Source organism: Anneissia japonica, unplaced genomic scaffold, assembly GCF_011630105.1.
Source record: "Anneissia japonica isolate Jap-2015-1 unplaced genomic scaffold, ASM1163010v1 scaffold1890_len17586_cov218, whole genome shotgun sequence".
NCBI lineage: Eukaryota > Metazoa > Echinodermata > Crinoidea > Comatulida > Comatulidae > Anneissia > Anneissia japonica.
Window position 1 is genome coordinate 1 of NW_022689144.1, and position 17,586 is coordinate 17,586.

At 33.5% G+C, this 17,586-nt stretch overlaps 1 protein-coding gene across 1 annotated transcript; it reads right to left on the reverse strand.

Annotated features, from left to right (window-relative positions):
• Positions 1-4: 4 nt before the first annotated feature.
• Positions 5-14,582, reverse strand: LOC117124506 (dmX-like protein 1; the record flags this gene model as incomplete). The annotated part of the gene is made up of 10 exons (XM_033270735.1): positions 5-1,156; positions 1,536-1,583; positions 3,997-4,194; positions 4,494-4,660; positions 5,898-6,086; positions 7,827-7,996; positions 10,332-10,398; positions 11,452-11,608; positions 12,571-12,652; positions 14,511-14,582. Coding segments are annotated over 10 exons (2,302 nt in total), but the record flags the coding sequence as incomplete, so codon positions are not given.
• Between the last annotated feature and the right edge of the window lie 3,004 nt (positions 14,583-17,586).

Consider the following 17,586-nt stretch of genomic DNA (forward strand, 5'->3'; position numbering starts at 1 on the left):
GGAGAATTTGATGAAAGACCAAGACAGGAACTTGGTAGAAGACAGGGAAGCCAAGCAACGTGAGAAAAGGCATTCAAGAATGGCGAGTTAATACGTGCTAACTCCATTACACCACCAGATTTTGATAGCGGTCCGACAGGGAAGACTCGCCATAGAATCAGTTCGCTGCACAAACCGGTCGGAGCACTCATATCGGGCCAGTTCATTTCGCTGTTAAGTTTCTCCATCAGAGCATCTGGGACAACCACTTCATCACTATCAAAGTTATCACGGCTAGCTCCCTCTAAAGTAGAGTTGTAAAGAGCTGATAGCCTTACATGTTCAGACTCTGAGAGTATACTTTTACCAAAGAGACTAATCGAGCTAGATCTTCTCATTAAGGAGGTTCTCCGAGCTGTTACGGAGCCACGTCTGGTGTGACCCTGCATGATCTCAGGATCTACTTCCACCTGTGGCAGATTGTGATGTGAAGTGGTTAATAAAAGTGGTAGTATAGGATGACACTGCAGGTCATTCAAGCGGAAACGATGTCCACAACAGCGTGATTTATGCGACACGCTCAACACCGTTTGAAACTTTGAAGTTTCAGCAAAACTAATCTCCCATTGGTTTAATGTTCCATTTATATGTTTTGAAAGCATACAGACTTTAGGCGTGAATGCATAAATGTTTATACCAGGCGGAAGCTGGCCCAGTCTCTGAGAAAAACTATAACTTGGCGTCATTCCAGGTGTTGTCGGCTCTATCAATCTTTTATTAGCTCTCGGATCAACAACTAGATTGGAGCGGTACATTACTATATTACTGCAGAGTGTTGTAGCATCTCCCACAGGAAATGCGAGCGGTATCCTGCAAGAGAAACTGACTTGTGCTTGACGGTGTGTACCGGGAGACGTTTCATCAAGGTAGTCGACAAGCCATAGAAGGAACGAGCCATCAACAGGATGGATAGCAAAGAGCATGTCTGATGATTTGTACCAGTCCCTCATCAGAGAGTCTAAGCGTTTCTGTAAGTCATCCAGAGGATGGGGCTGCGGAGATTGGAATATTGGTTCAGAAATTACACGCTTCATGTTATTTCCCGGTGTTAGCGTGCTTGGTCTCTCGACAGTTATTTGTGGCAGTGTATCTGGCGCAGTAATTGAATCCGGAATATCTGGAAGAACAAACAAATTAACAATGTCATTGTATCAGCAAGTCTTGATAATATGTATAAATACTAATGAATTAAACATTAAAAATAATTAATATTCATATTCTTTTCATAGGTCATAAAGTGGTTGGTAATATGAGAATTTCAGTCTGCAATTTAGCAATGATCCATGTCTCAATTTTAATTTGATTCTCAAAATGATCAATTTAATGTTTTACTTGAATTCTCAAGGTTATTTTTTCTCCTTTCAGATTTCAACACAGACTCTATTTTATTAAATATTCTTGAGTACGGATGAAGGATTTCAGATACCTGTCAGACACTAAAGATAATTTATTATTTGATATCATAATTATTTCATAAATTTTATTTGCTAAATTACCTCTGGAATTCAATTCATCTTCATCAAAAGGTGGTGTTGACAGCTCATCTGAAATAAATCAAGAATATGAATATTATTTATACTGGTATATATTTGTTTTTTTGGAATGATCTAATTTTTTTTAGTTTGTTTATGGTATCTATTTCTTTTAAAACATTTATAATAATATATTTTCATTGTTATCAATTACCATATGGTATCTTTTTCTTTTAAAACATTTATAATAATATATTTTCATTGTTATCAATTACCATATGGTATCTTTTTCTTTTAAAACATTTATAATAATATATTTTCATTGTTATCAATTACCATGCATGCATTTTTAGAGATTTCATTTATTTTTTGGTTTTTTTTGGAATACATTTATAATTCAATACATAGTGATGCAACCTATAAACTTAAAGCAACATTATTCACTGGATCAAATAGCAAACATTTATCATTCTACGGTTACTGAAAATAGAGCAGTCACTTTAATAATGTGCGTATATATTAATGTGCACGTTGTCGGTCTACTGTACGAGTAGATTGTGCATACATAACTTATTCTATATGAATATTCATGAACTAGAAATTGTGTAAGATTATGTTTTGTAAATATTTGTATTATCCATTATCGAGTTCAAAACCTTGTAAAAAAAAAAATCAATATTTGAATTCTTATTTTGCATTGTGAGTAAAATTTGATTTTGATTGAATATTTCAAAGAGAAAATATTTTCTCTAAGGCAAAATCTATTAAAATATATGCTTATCCAGAAAAATTATAGTGGTGTGGACCTCTATATTTTTAGTATTTTTGTTAATTTTATAACAGTTTTTTTCAGCACAATAAATTAAAACAAATGTGAGTTAATATTAGTAAATGATTTATAATAATAGAGGAGTAACAAAGATTTTATATAGTAGTTCCAAGGACCTACTTGGACAAAGATTTTTTTTTAAATGAATAACATAAATGAGAATCTAACAGAACAAACTCAGAAAATACAGGCTCCTAGTAGAGTCTAAATTTCATAAATAAAATATGGAGAATTTTAAGTGTGAAATTACTGTTTATCTTCTCATTGAATGATCAATAAAACATGGCAGAGCTGAGGCAAAGTCTAATTAAACAAGTATGACAGATAAAACATGAAAGCACACTTTGCTTAACGTTATTATTATGCACGTTATGTGAAGCACAGATGCATTAATCATTTTGACATGCCAAACTGTCAGACACATTTTATGGAATGATGGGTAATGCACAGCACTGGCCATACATAACAACAGATATAAAAAGTTTTTTATATTATTTATTTATTTATTTAGTCACACAACACATGCACCAAGGATTGTCATTGCAAATATATCACTGTCCTACTTGTAGGTTAACAATCCCTTTCACAAGACGAACACAACACACAAGCACATGGTGCTTTAAGCCGGACACTCACTACATCGTACAACAAATCCAGGTCCGCGTCTTCGCATGCGTTCTTCGTCGCGTTGCCGTCGTGTCGCCATCGCACACAGTAAGTAACCGGCTTTACAGTCCTAAATCTCAATATGAGGCTTAGGGAGTGGAGTTATTTTGGGCGTGATAGGAATTCAACCCAAGACGCCGAAATTAGAAGGCAAGCATTTTAAACACCAAGCTATTCAACTCCACTTATTATATTCAACTTCATTTCATTATTATTCAGCATGTTAAAAGCCAGGCCAATGCTGACAAGAATGTGTGAAATCACACACAAGATCTGAAGACCTCATATTCCAGAGTAATTTGTTTCATGGAAATGTCATTTTAAGCTTTTTCTCACTTTAATGAAAGGATTAATATTAATAAGTCCATTGATATGAGCAGAAAATCCTGAATATAGATGAATCATTATTCTAATTAGAGAATTATTAACAATGTTGAAGAAAACATAACCAGTAAATTTATATTTATACTTATAAAAAAAAGTTTGAATATTTCAAATGGCAACTAGCGATGCATTGAACATTAAAATGTTAGCAATCTTTCACTTTCCATTGATTTTCAAGCAAAATTATACAAGTATGACACTTATCAAAGTTTGTAGTCAATCCTTGACCCAAAATAAGGAACAAATCATGCCTCAGCCTAACTACTTTCTCAATCCATCACTCCCATATTATGGTATGTCAAACATATCATTAAACATTGTTTCACTGAATATGTCACTTATTGTACACATAAAAATTTTCTATCCTTCATATTTGTAAGGTCAAATACATTAGATTAATTAAAAATACTACTTCCTAAGATACACACATATTTTCATGATGGTTGTGTGTTATTAAATACATATATCTAATCTCCTTTGAAATTTGATACGTTTTACACAATTTTTTTTAATAGACTTTTTAATTGACAAATTAAGATCCTTTATTGTGCCATGCAAACTGGCTGTTAGGCCTAACAAATTCATGATTCTCCTATTAGTTCCTACCTTCATCTCCAGATGATTCATCACTAGACTGCTCTCGGAATATTCTGTCGTGTAGGCCTAGGTTTGTGGATTGCTTCTCTTGTAGAATGGTCTCGGCAACAAGTGTAAGTTGAAGTTCCTTGTTGTTTAACCAGTTGACTACAAAGTTTGGCGTTTTACTACCCGACATTGAGCTCAAAGCTGGTAACAGTGGAATATCTTTGAAAAAGAAATAAGTAACTTTTAAAAAAAAGTGCAAAAGATTTACTAGGACTATATTATATGTTGACAATTATCCTGTTGATCCTGTCCACAACATGACTTCTATGCAGGGAAAAAATCCAAACAAAACCCCCAGTTTACCATCTCACCATCAGCTGGTGAGGGCCACCGAACTATACATGTTTTGGAATAAAGTTCAGGTGCAATTGCACTGTAATTGCCTAAGGTCACCCCTAGACAAATTTCCTAGCCACGACCAAAACTTTGAATATGAACTCTAAGGTTAATATACTTACCTGTGTTTGGATTAATGGTAGAGGCAATATGAAAGTGAACAGGTAAGATGCCATGACCATTTGTTTGCAAATTCTCCTGGAGTAAATGATGCGTTTCATGCCCTTTCTCATGACTGGGTAAAGGGCCTCTGGAAGCCTGCAACTGCTCACTAGACCTTCTACGCCTTCTGCATGAAAACAAATAATATTATCTAATATTTAACTTAAATGAATAAAGGAACATAAAAATGTTAATAATTAATTGAATAACATTTTTTCTTGATAATTATTGATAATTCAACGCTTCCTAAAAATTGTGTCAGCCTTAGTACATCTTGCATGTTTCCAAACATCTGTAAGTACTTCATATAATATTAAAATGATCATTGGACTAAAAAAGCTACTGAACATTGGGAAGTGTTTTATATTGCTGCAGTTAGTAACTGGTGCATTGGCATTAATAAATAACAAGGCACATACAAGAGGCCAACCTCAAACCTCAATTTCCTGCATTTTCCTACCTTAATGCTATGCCATGTGCTTCATTATTCTCACCAAAAAGCAAGTGAATCTCCAATTTATCAAGATGGAATAAGACTTTTGAAGCTATTCCAGACCTGCTGCACAGAAGAGCTATCTGCTTACGCCAAAGGTCAATAGTGGCATTTGCCATAAGCACATAGCTCTTGTGTGAAGTGGATGTTCGAACGAATTTAGTTTACTTAGTGCTAATGTGTTTGACAGTTTTTGACACATATGCCAAATGCATTACTAGGTGCAGCATACCAAAAGCTATCTGAATACAATTTGCACATACAGTACTACACATGCATTAATACCATAGTGTTTAATTGTGAGGTATTTTACAGTCATGAGATAGATATTTATAAGTAGGTTACTAAAAATATATAAATGTGAATATGTACAGTAATCATTATAATATAATAATATCTTAAGATAAATTCTGTTGGTTGTAGGATTGGAATACAAGTCCCTGGGATAGCAGGTGACTCCTTTACCACATTTCCATATCATCTTTACTGTATAACAATAATAACTATATGTAGGCGTGTCACATGGTACAAAAGCATGTGTGGGCAGTTGAGGTATACAGTAATTAATAAAATGAATGCTGGCTTCCAGACAATTACTTAACAAACATCAATATGCTTAAGGATATAGCATGTCTATGTTAAGCTTAAAAAACAATCCTGATAGTATAATGCTTTGTTTTAACTAACACTAGACTCTAGCAATTTATGAAAAGACATTGAAGAACAATTCTGCCAAATATCAATCATTAAATGTAACTGAAAAGTAAAATTACATACATAAAATTACACACACACACACAATATGAATACAAGTAGAATAAATTGAACATGAATATTTCAGTAATGCATTCAATAATCCTTTTCTACAAACCTATGTCTTAAATTAATGTTGAACGTTGGCCTCCGTATTGAGGAATGTTGACGGCCAATTTCAAAAGTGCTTCCTGCCGGACGCTGAGAGTTGTCTTCAAAGAGGTTGAGATCGGGAAGTAGTGTCTCACACCAAATACGGCAGATATTATCTCGACATGACGTCACCAAAATATTTGCAACGGATCCCCTGAAAAATTCAAATGTCATTATCGGTTTTGTTTTTGCACTGTTTTGTGTATATTTAGTTCCTAATGCTTATCCTCCTTTCTTTTTGTTTCTCACAAAGTTGTTCATTTTGTAGCCTTTTATATGTTGATGCTACACGAATTAACAGTACAGCTTTTTTTGTATGCCCCATATGCATTTTATATATTTTGATGCTTAGTTAATTTCATATAGACTAAATCTTGAAAAAAATGATGTGTCGTGGCTCAAAGCAGGCCTGGAATTCTGGGCACTTGCACAGACTCTAGGCACTAGTGACACCATCACCACCATCATCAACCTTGCTCCCTAAAAATTTGCCTATAATATTACATAGCCAGCATTATTTTACTTTAATGAGCAGGCCTAAAGAGTTGCCATCTAATGTATTTAAGGTGAATTTGTTTTATATTTGTAAGTAGATAATTGGAATCAGTCAATTGTAACAATTTGTATAATTCCAGAATCCACAGGAAGCAATGCGCAGCACTGGAAGCAATGCACGGCACTGTAAACAATGCACGGTGCTGGAAGCAATGCACGGCGCTGGAAGCAATGCACGGCGCTGGAAGCAATGCACGGCGCTGGAAGCAATGCACAGCACTGAAAGCAATGCAAGGAGCTGGAAGCAATGCAAGGCGCTGGAAGCAATGCAAGGCGCTGGAAGCAATGCACGGCGCGGGAAGCAATGCACGGCGCTGGAAGCAATGCACGGCGCTGGTGGCAATGCACGGCGCTGGTAGCAATGCATGGTGCTGGAAGCAATGCACGGCACTGGAAGCAATGTACGGCATTAGAAGCAATGCATGGTGCTGGAAGCAATATTAAATTGCACTGCAAGCAATGTTTGATGCCGCTTCAAGAGATCAATCGTGCTACAAGTAATGTTTGACTAATAGTAATAAAATTATACAGTTTTGAAGCATAATTATGTTACCATTTCCATACTAAAAATGCTTCCAAATAAAAGTAATCATATTTATTCTGAATTCTGACCTCAGATATTATTATATATGTTGAACATTTCCAATGAGAAGCTGTTATTAATTTAAGCAAGTCACCATTTGAAAATTTAAGTATCTGTAGAACATACTTAATGGACAAATTATTCAGTCCTTTAGTGCTTTCAGTGCAAATTAGCTACATTTATAAATTGATATAGCTCAGTATAACAAGTATCTAGCATTCTATATAAATATTTTATATTGATGGATATATGACACTATAGGTACTGTAGTTATCGAGTTATTGCATCTTTTGACGAGAATTCTTGTCATATTACTCGGTTGGGTTATGGTAACAGTTTTGCTATAAACTTTTATTATTTTTCATATATTAAAAAAGAACCTACTGTAAGCTAGGAGGAGGAGACCATTGGGGCCTGTGGGCCTCACCATTCTATACATGGACACAAATACTGTATATAGGCCTATGTAATATACAATAAGCTGTAGATTAAGAATAATGAATACTAATTAGCATGAGAATGTGGCAGCATCGTATAATTTAGTACAGAGAAACAAGCTGTAATACTTTTACTCATAACTTTGCCAATAGTAAGTCAATTCTAGTAAATGACCTATCACTTTAAAGTTTATAGTGTGGAGAAAATAATTATATTAAAAACATAATTTTCTTTTTTTGGTCACTCATGTTGGTTTTGGAATGGCAAGCCCAAATATTCATCTTGAAGTTTGTCTGAAATATAATAAGTAACACTTACTTTGGCATATATTTGCTGGTCTTTCGCCATGAGAAACCAGTGATGGCCCTCGGATGGGCGATATAAACAAATGAATACTTTTCATCTGAACACTCTGTGACAGGATTAGCTACTGTGGCGTTTAAGGTGGCTTTCCTCGCACGGTGCCAAATTTTTACAAGTCTATCCGCCTGGAAAATAGTGACCAAACATTTATTACACATGGAATTATAATCAACACATCATTATATAGGCCTTGTCTAACAATAAATATATTGGCCTTACATTATTTATTCCTCATTAATAATAATGAGCTAATAACTCAGCAGACATAGTGATGTTAAAAGTCACGAGTCAATAAAGAAATCATTGAATCCCTAATATCATTGTCATTTGTGGGCCTTTCTCTGAAATATTACAGTAGGTCACCTTGCATTACGAGTTAGTTTTTTTTTTGGCAGCTTATAGATTTTTCCTGCAAATCCCATCAACATAAATAAGTTTGTCTACTTCCCTTGAGTCTTATCCACCAAATCCTGCAACGTTGTCTGCTCCCTGGGGTGGGAGGTAAGCCTATTTATACTGCAGTGCAGCTCAAAATATTCATATATCATATCCAGTTCCCATTCATACTCCTGAAATGTAAACTGCCTTTGCCCAAGGGGACACCTAAGGAAGTCGAACCCTACCACATATTTACGAGCCTACTGCAATAAATCTAACTGATCTCACTACATTAGTATTTGTATATGATTCATTTCATATCTTTATAAGTGCATGCACAATGGAAAATTCTCCTAAGCCCTGTCCCTTTGATATTATTGCAGGCTCCACAAAATGACAGCGCAAATGTACATGTCTACCTTTAGCAAATTCTTTGGCCTAGTTAAGACTAGGTGGATAAACCCAGCTCAACTCACCGGGTTTATCCACCTTCCAGTCTGAACTAGATGGCTTATCTCAAGCCGGGCTGTGTTCCTATAGTAACTAGGCCTGGCACGCCACCGTGTTTAACTTTTCTAAGCCGGGCTTTAATCATTGTGGGGGGTCTTGCATTGACTTCGGGTAACGAAATGACCAATCAGCATTCAATTACGTACGCTGTGAGCGAGCGTACATTTCGCAAACAATGTTTTGAAACACGTTTCCTAGTTACGATTCATTATTTTGCAAATTCTCGTCTGGCTAAACCCGCTAGTCTGAACGCCCCGCAAAGTTAAGCCAGGCTTAACGTTGAGCCGGTCTTAACTCAAGCGTAGCCATAATATTCTTTAAATCTATCGAATGTTACATTAAACTAAAGCTAAATCATATTTCCGTTTGATAAAAACAACCTTTATTGATTGAATGTACGTTGTTTTCATAACAATATTCGGTGGGGATTCCCAAAAATGTAAGGCTTAACCATCGTCTACCCGGTGAAAAGTTCACTTACAACATTTACAAAAATATTAATACCCCACTGGAAAATGGACAGTTTTGAGTAGCCCACAACGCATGCATGTGGCTCTGCATTTCGTTTCCCGACATAATATTTTTTGTGTTTGTAATTATCTGGTTGTAATTAATTCATCAAATACCGTAAAGAAGATTTGTTGTTAACAAGTTAAATTTTATTAGTCAACAAAATACAGTAGGTTTATTGTAGGCCTATCTCTCGATTCGGAGGACCTAGAGTAGAATTTACATTAGACTAAGGCGAGAGATGAAGATGCATCTGCATAGCCTAGAAATATTATGTGAGTAACCGTAGCCCTGCGCAATCTATGTCTATAACCGAAATATCTTTGTAGTATAAAAAAAAAAAATTTAACACCTTTAAATGCCCCTTAATGATCATAATATTCTATTTTTTTCAATTATTTTTGGGAGGGGGCATGGCCCCGAGTGGCGTGAGGAGGCGTGACCTGCCTATCGGCTCAGAGCCACACCCACTGGCTTCCAGTTTGGACGGCCTATTTTGTATTTCTGGCTAAACCCCCGGTTCCCCCCACCTCCATTTTGCCACTAAATTTTAAAAATTTCGATGCATATTAATGTTATGTGCTACTCGACTTATCTATTCTGAACCTGTTGTGCCCCTCCCAACCCCCACCGGTTTGAAAAATTTTGGATCCGCCCCTGCATGAACATCTGTGTTTGTGAGACGTGCATATTTCTGATCCTCTTCTGATTGGCCAATATTTAAAGTTTGCCTGAAACTCCTGAAAGGTCCATTAAGATGTACCATGGTGACTAAGATTCTTGAATTAAAATCCTAGAATTATAGGTTTAATTAATATAAATGAACTTTGCTTGTGACAAAAAACAATTCCACTCCCTAACCTATAAACTAACTGAACTATGAAAGTTTGTCTTGTTGAAGGGATTACCACTTATAGAAAGTGATTAAAAAGTGAAATAGTGAGTTCATGGTGTATTAATTATAGAAAATGATTATTCTGGGATTAGAAAACAAGCACTTTAAATAAAAGCTAATGTTTCACTCTCACTACAATTGATACCAACTGTTCACCAAAGCTTTACCTTTCCAGCAGATGCAAAATATTGTCCATCAGGTGAAAATTTGAGATGATATATAGGTGTTGCTGTTCTGTGGACATCAAATTATTATGAAAAGATATTTAGAAAAACGGAATACTTTCTTTATTTGTATTGTAATTTCTAAAAAAAAATCCCTCAAAAAACAGTTTGGTCATCAAAAAAGTGCACTTTAACATGTATATAAGGATGGTCATGTACTTCCACAGTAGACACCATATGGGACACTAATACACACAGGCTGAGACACATCTTCTGATAGCTTACAAGCTGAAACACAACGAGAGCAGTGATTGAATTGAACCAGACAATTGAACTACAACATGTTTGTTAACTACGATGCCTCAAGGAAATCAAATTAATTTTAAATTTTCCGGTAGATAATAGTATAATCCTAAACAGAAAACAGTATAATCCTAAGAAGGAATTTCAAATGAAGTTCTAGATAAATTGGTTCTAATACGAGGAGACACATTTGCTACTGTTCTGATTGGATAAATTCAGTCAGAACATCTTTAATCATCATCATCTTCTGCTAAAATGTTCCATTTTGGGTAGACACTGCAACACTAATCGCTTCCATGACTCTCTTTAAGTGGTCATTTAGTCTGTCATTAATTTTTCAATAGATGTGTTTATTCTTTGGTAAGCTGTTATTTAATTAACTTCCTTTGCAATATTTGGAATGGTTTAATTATTTTTCAGATCAGCTGATAAATCTGTACTTTTATTGAAATAGGTAAAATAGCAATATAAAATTTTTAAGACATCCTTAGACCTTAGTGGATTTTGTTATCTGAGCATTTACAAAAAGAGAAAAATCAGGCTTAATTTATTTTGGTGGATTTTTAACTTGATTTTCCACTGTTGTTGCATTTTTATTTGATGTTCTTTTCATTGTTTGTATTGTATATTTCACTCTATAATTCTGACCAAATGATTTATGTTTGATTTTGTCCAAACAAATTTTTGTAAGATATTGATATTTTTACATAATATATATTTTATTGTAATGCACATATGAACATAAATTAATTATAATAATTATTATTATCATATATTATTATCATTATTTTTACAAGAGGAAGATATGAGGTATACATACTTGCATTGCCAAATGCATTCCCAAACTGCATTGTTGCTGGCAGAGCTACTCTCTGGTGAGCCGACTGTAGCACTGGTCTCGCTATCCGGTGTCTCGTCTGCTGCCACGGAGCATGCCCACAACTGAATGGAATCACTTCCTGTTAGCAACTTAGACCCTATCATAATGAAAAACAAGAAAAAGACAATTACCAATGATAGTAGGCTTACTCAGACCAGCCTCATGTATGTTAAGGAATACTGTGCAGCTTTAATATATTATTTATTTATATTAGATATAAATATGTCTTGGTAATACTAGCTGCTTCATAAATTGGTTGTGTGTTCATTTTTTAAATGTTCTCATTATTTATTCATAATTTTTCTCAAAGATGAAGAATTTTACTTGTATTCTGACAGCTGCATTAATCTTTTTATTATTCACTATTATTATAGTATTTCAATTCATTTTTATAATAATCATTAATAATTGTTGACATTTATATTGGACTTGTGTCAACTTGTCTCTAAGTGCTTTATTGCCCAATGGGTGCACCGCTAATGGACAAGGGGTATTATACCCGTATCAGGGAGAGCTAACTCCCCTTGTTTGGAAACTTAACAAAATTAGGGAGAAAACAATAATGTACTAACAGATTATGAGACTCTAAAATCTATTAAAAAGCCTTAAAATCCTTAAGTTGTTAGAGCATCTGCAGTGGGCATTAGCTGGCCCATGACTAAGCCAATTTGTGCTTCCATCGGGGACATTGGCCCATGTTGGGACATGAATAGTCCATATTTGGAGAATGCGAGTGTGAATACAAATTTCTTTGTAAGAACAATTAGAGTTGTTTAAACTTATAACAAGTAGTTATATTTCATCTATGTGTGGAAATGTTATTGTTAGTATTATGTCAGTTTTTATCTGCATTTTTAAACCAGACACACTGTGTCGACAGTCGTTGGCCGACACAATTGAATAGTGAACGCAACACGTGGAGACACATGCAACGGATCAATTTTAATGACGAACAACCTGCTCAGACAATCTGTAACTGGCACTGCGTCATGAAATGCACACAAAACGCAGACAGATTCGAGAGCTGACAGCTTATTTATAACACAAAAAAAAATGTACCATCCTGAATCCAAGACAGATTGCTTGCTAGTGAGTCCAGTTTAAAAGAACTAAATTGTTTCCATTCATATGAAAGATGTTTCTGAAATGAAAAATCATTTAGTTATGTGATCAATTAATTTTGCAGGAATTCTTTTAATTATTCAATTTCTAGTACTGTAAGAATTACAAAAACATTAGTTATTGTTAACTAAATACACACAGTATTTTTAAAGATAAATGATAATAAAATTAGGAAGATTTTTACTAAGTAGTATTGGTAAATCATTTTGTACATGACCCTTGACCTCCAAATTTAAGCAATCAATTGTTAAATCTAATTAACTAGAACACTAAGATGTATTAGGGCCTTCATTACATGATGAGCATGCATGTAGAAACAGAAGAATACGCCAAATAGCCAAAGGTAAATTGATATTAACAATTCCTCCGGTATCAGTTAGGATATTTTTATTATATTCTTATTAATTATTATCAACAATTACTAGGATAAGAGTACAGTTTCATCACCACAGCCACCATTGTTATTTTAAATTGTTAGAGCAACCTGGACATTTTGCGACATTTAAAAAATAACATTTGTCATTTATTTTGGTCTGGTAATAATATAAATTGAAAATTGGCAAATAATATTATTCATTAAATAATAATTATACAGTACTGTAGATACAGTAATTAACAAGACGTTACATTAAATTATTGACAATATTATACCTGAAGTAAAAATAATACTGTTTATTCATTTATATACAGTACAGTACATAAATTAAAATTAGATTAGAAAGGTTAAAAAGGAACAATTTGTAATCTAAAATCATAATCTTAGTTTTAAAATGGTAATACAGAAAACATAATGTTTATATAAAATACTGCTGGAATTACTGTATAGTATGAGAATCAGAAAGCATTAATATTACTGTATGACTGAATTATTTTTGGCAGTTCAAGAAAATAAAACTTAATTCCATGTGTTCAACAGCAATTTACTGTATCCAATTTTGTCCTGAGGCTACAAGATAATAATATGGTAATGTTCATCTTGAGAGCAAATGCTACAAGATTATAAACAGTTATTATAGAAGACACTTAGAAAAGTAATAGTAAACAAAAAGTTAGAGGAAACTGGATGTTAATCTTAAAGATTCCAGAAGAAAATAATATTTGTACAACCATGTTTTTTAGGACACAAAATGAGTGTTTGACGAAAAACTTGGTATAGTTATTATGAGATACAGATTTTTGAATATTTAAAACTGAAGGGGAAAAGGGCGTAACCAAAGGAAAGGGTGGCTACGCCCCATTTCCCCAAGTTTATTAATATTCAAAAATCTGTATCTCATTAACCATTTCCACGTTTTTTAAGGAAAATCAGCAGTACAACATATGAACACTTTTTTTTCCTCAGAGCCTGGCTTTAAGTTTAATCTAGAAATAAAATCTATATACCTGTAATCCTACTAATTCAACTAAAGCATGGTTGGCTGCTGAGTCTGAAAATCTGACTAGTAATTTGTTCAGCAGATACTTTCTTACTGCTGGATAAATATCCAGCCTCCAAATCAGGAGCTTCTAAAAACTACCAAGTGAGATTGCCACTGTTATTTTCAAATATGTAGGGACTAGGCCCTTTGAATACTGTACATCCCCGCTTTTTTTCTGGTTTTTGTATTAAATATGCCCCCTCAGGAGCAAAGACACTATGTTGTCGTCTCATACTTGGCTGAAAGGATCCAGTGGAGGTGCATGATGGTTCATGTGTTACCTTACTGTAAGTACCTTATTAATGTATAAACGTCATAAAAAGACATACAACACCACACGTTTCCTGATAACCGAATCGCATGTGGATATTTTATTAGTAAACAATACAGTAAATAAGGCAGTATACTATAGGGCATAAACACACACTCCCGCTGAGAGCCTATTTTTTTTATACTTACAGAGTCTACCTTACTGACTGTAGTTGGTACAGGTTCAAACATGTACACTTGATTTGCATACGATGCGGCAATCTGAAATGAACCAAGATTCACTACATAATATACAGTAACATTTTATTATTATTTACATTTTAATTTGTTTTGTTGGTTTTGCATGTTTATTTGTTTTTAATCTACTCATACATACCTATATACAAGCCTAGATAGCACTACTGTATACAAACTTTTTAATAATTATTCTTGAACTTTATTCATGAAGTTAATTAACCTTATCATTATTGCTATTAATAATACTCGTTTGTTGTGTTTCTCAAACCTAAAGGCTATAAATTATTTCTTGGTTGGTTACAGATTGAATACAATAAAACACAACCGTTATATACATATAGGCATTTAATTATTGGAATTAAGTACATTTTATTAATGAGTACAAAACACATTTCTTGTAATTTTTTATTTTAATATTTTATCTGTGTTGTATACTAGGCACTCTGTGACTGAATGTGTTTACCCAGTTTAAAGAAAGAAAAAAAGAATTACAGTGTATTTCTCTGATAAACACTAACTGTAGTGGTCACACAATCATCATTGGAAATTATAATCATTGTAGACTTCATAATTTCTTTTCTTTTTCTATTTTAACATTCTAGTGTGATGCGTTGTTCATGATACATTGTAATCATAGTCAATAGTAGCTTGTGTAGCAATATCAGCTTGAGTGCTATTCATTTAAATAAATATGAAAAAGACTACCGTGAAGAGTATAAAAAGTAATAAACTAAGCCAAAGTACTTTTATCACTTTGTAAAATGCTCAAAAGGGATCAAATAAGTTAGCACCCTCCAATGAGACACAAATCAAACCACTTTGTACTTTGATTAGACCAAATAAAATGAATTGCTTGATTTCATGTCCCCATCCTCATTTGGAGCCTCATGAAATCACTAATTTGCTATTTAAAAAAAAAAAAAAATTTTTCCATGGAAAATAAAAATAATGACGATCTGAAAGATTGCTTTCATAGCCTAAAGAAGAGATGGAAACATAATGACACAATACATTATTAATGTATTCACCTTTTCTTTAATAAAGTTTTGTTTTACTACCGACCATTTTCGCGAAATTTAAAATGAAAATTTCTGATAACCTATTTTAGCAACTACCACTGGGACTTTCAAAGGCCTAGCATTTCGCTCTACGTACTTACCATCATGGATTAAATCAACGATAAAACTAAATTACTAACGAGCACAAATATTTTGAAATGGAAAAAACACGAAATGTTTACAGTATATTAAAAACAAGTACTAGTCTTTAAAAGCTATTTCAATGTTTACCATAAACAGCAATTAGAGTTTTAGCAAGATTGTATCTGTTGTCTACTGCCGCGTTATAGCAAAGGTCTAGCGGCGCTATACGCAGCGTGGTGCTCTATTTGTAAATATGCAGCTGCTCAGGCTAATGTAGGACATTGGAGTTCCTCCAGTGAGTTGCGAGACGTTTGCGGCGCTGTTTCAAATAAACCCGATCAAATTGTCTACTGTATATTACCAGCTGTTTAACACTAGTATATTGTAAGATAGTAGCAAATAATACCCTCACCAAAAAATAATTTCAAATCTTGGATGTGAAACCAACAAGTCTTGGCCTTTTACAACTCAATTTTAAGGGTCTACACACACTGTACTGTAGATGTAGTAATTGTGTTAAATGCAAGTTATTCGTAGAGATTTTTTATTCAAATTTACAATCGAAACCTATTAAATATAGATATCCAAATTTATATGTGCTCTGATAGCTTAACACAAAGTTCATTTGGCCTACCCAATTTTAAGGGTCTATACATATAGTACTGTACTGTAGAATGTAGGAATTATGTTAAATGCAATTTATTCGTACAGATTTTTTATTCAAATTTACAATTAAAAGCTATTAAATATTAGATATTCAAATTTATATGAGTTCTGTTTAGCTTAACACAGACATGACATACATTAATTTGTGTGGAAGTATTCGCAAAGGTTATGGTTGGCCTACAGGTATATGATAAGAGGTGAGACAGTCTATGAAAATGAAGTATGTACACAATTAACATAGCACTGTACTTTGCTCAATAATTACTCAACCACAGTATGCCATGACTCAACTCAAATTTAGTCTTAATTTCAAAAAAGAAAAATCTGTAATTTAAGGTGTACTATATACCATATAAGAATAGAACCATTAGCAGAATGAACGAAAAAATTTCAAGATTCAAAATATTTTTCGCACTAAATTTTCAATTTTAACACAAAAATACATAAAATGTACCATACACTATATGAACAATAACAGAAATACACTACTGTAAATTATTAAATAGGTGATGGGACAAATCTTTAGGCAACAGGACAAAGAATGATTAAATAGTAGTCTAGAATAACTGTGATTTCTGATTATAGAATATAGCAATTTATGTTTCTGTTTAAACCCTTGAGACAGAGCGTAGGCCTATTAATCAAAAGTTTGGGAAATCGCAAACGAAAGCGTTCTTCTCTACCAAATGCCATTAACTGAGAGTTGTTGCATGCCACATGGTGTACCAAAAGAATAATATTATTTTCCATTAATGATGTAAATGATTGGCTTCTGCTGAATGGACTACCCTTAAAAAACATAGTTGAAATAAATTAATAATACCCTGTAAATGTTAAGAGCTTGTCTTATTTGCATGAAAACAATTGGTGTTTTCTAAATGAGAACTTGTCAACAACATTGCCAACCCGAAGTGATATCAGAAAAAAATATATATTTAAAAAAATTATTGTTTACATGTTGTCGAGGGATAATACAGTATAAACAAAAAGGCAGTTGTGTTTATATGTTCACATCCAATAATGCTTTTCTGCAATTGGTGATTTGGAAAAAATGTCTATAAAGCTCTCCAATTAATTGTTGATGTTGACGATAAAAACAGAATTTATTGATGTATTTGTTGTTAGACAGGAATTGGTCAAATGCTAATAAAAATGACAGAATTGATTTCCAAAAAAAAAAAAAAAAATATTATAAGCTATTGTATTATATTTATAAGATA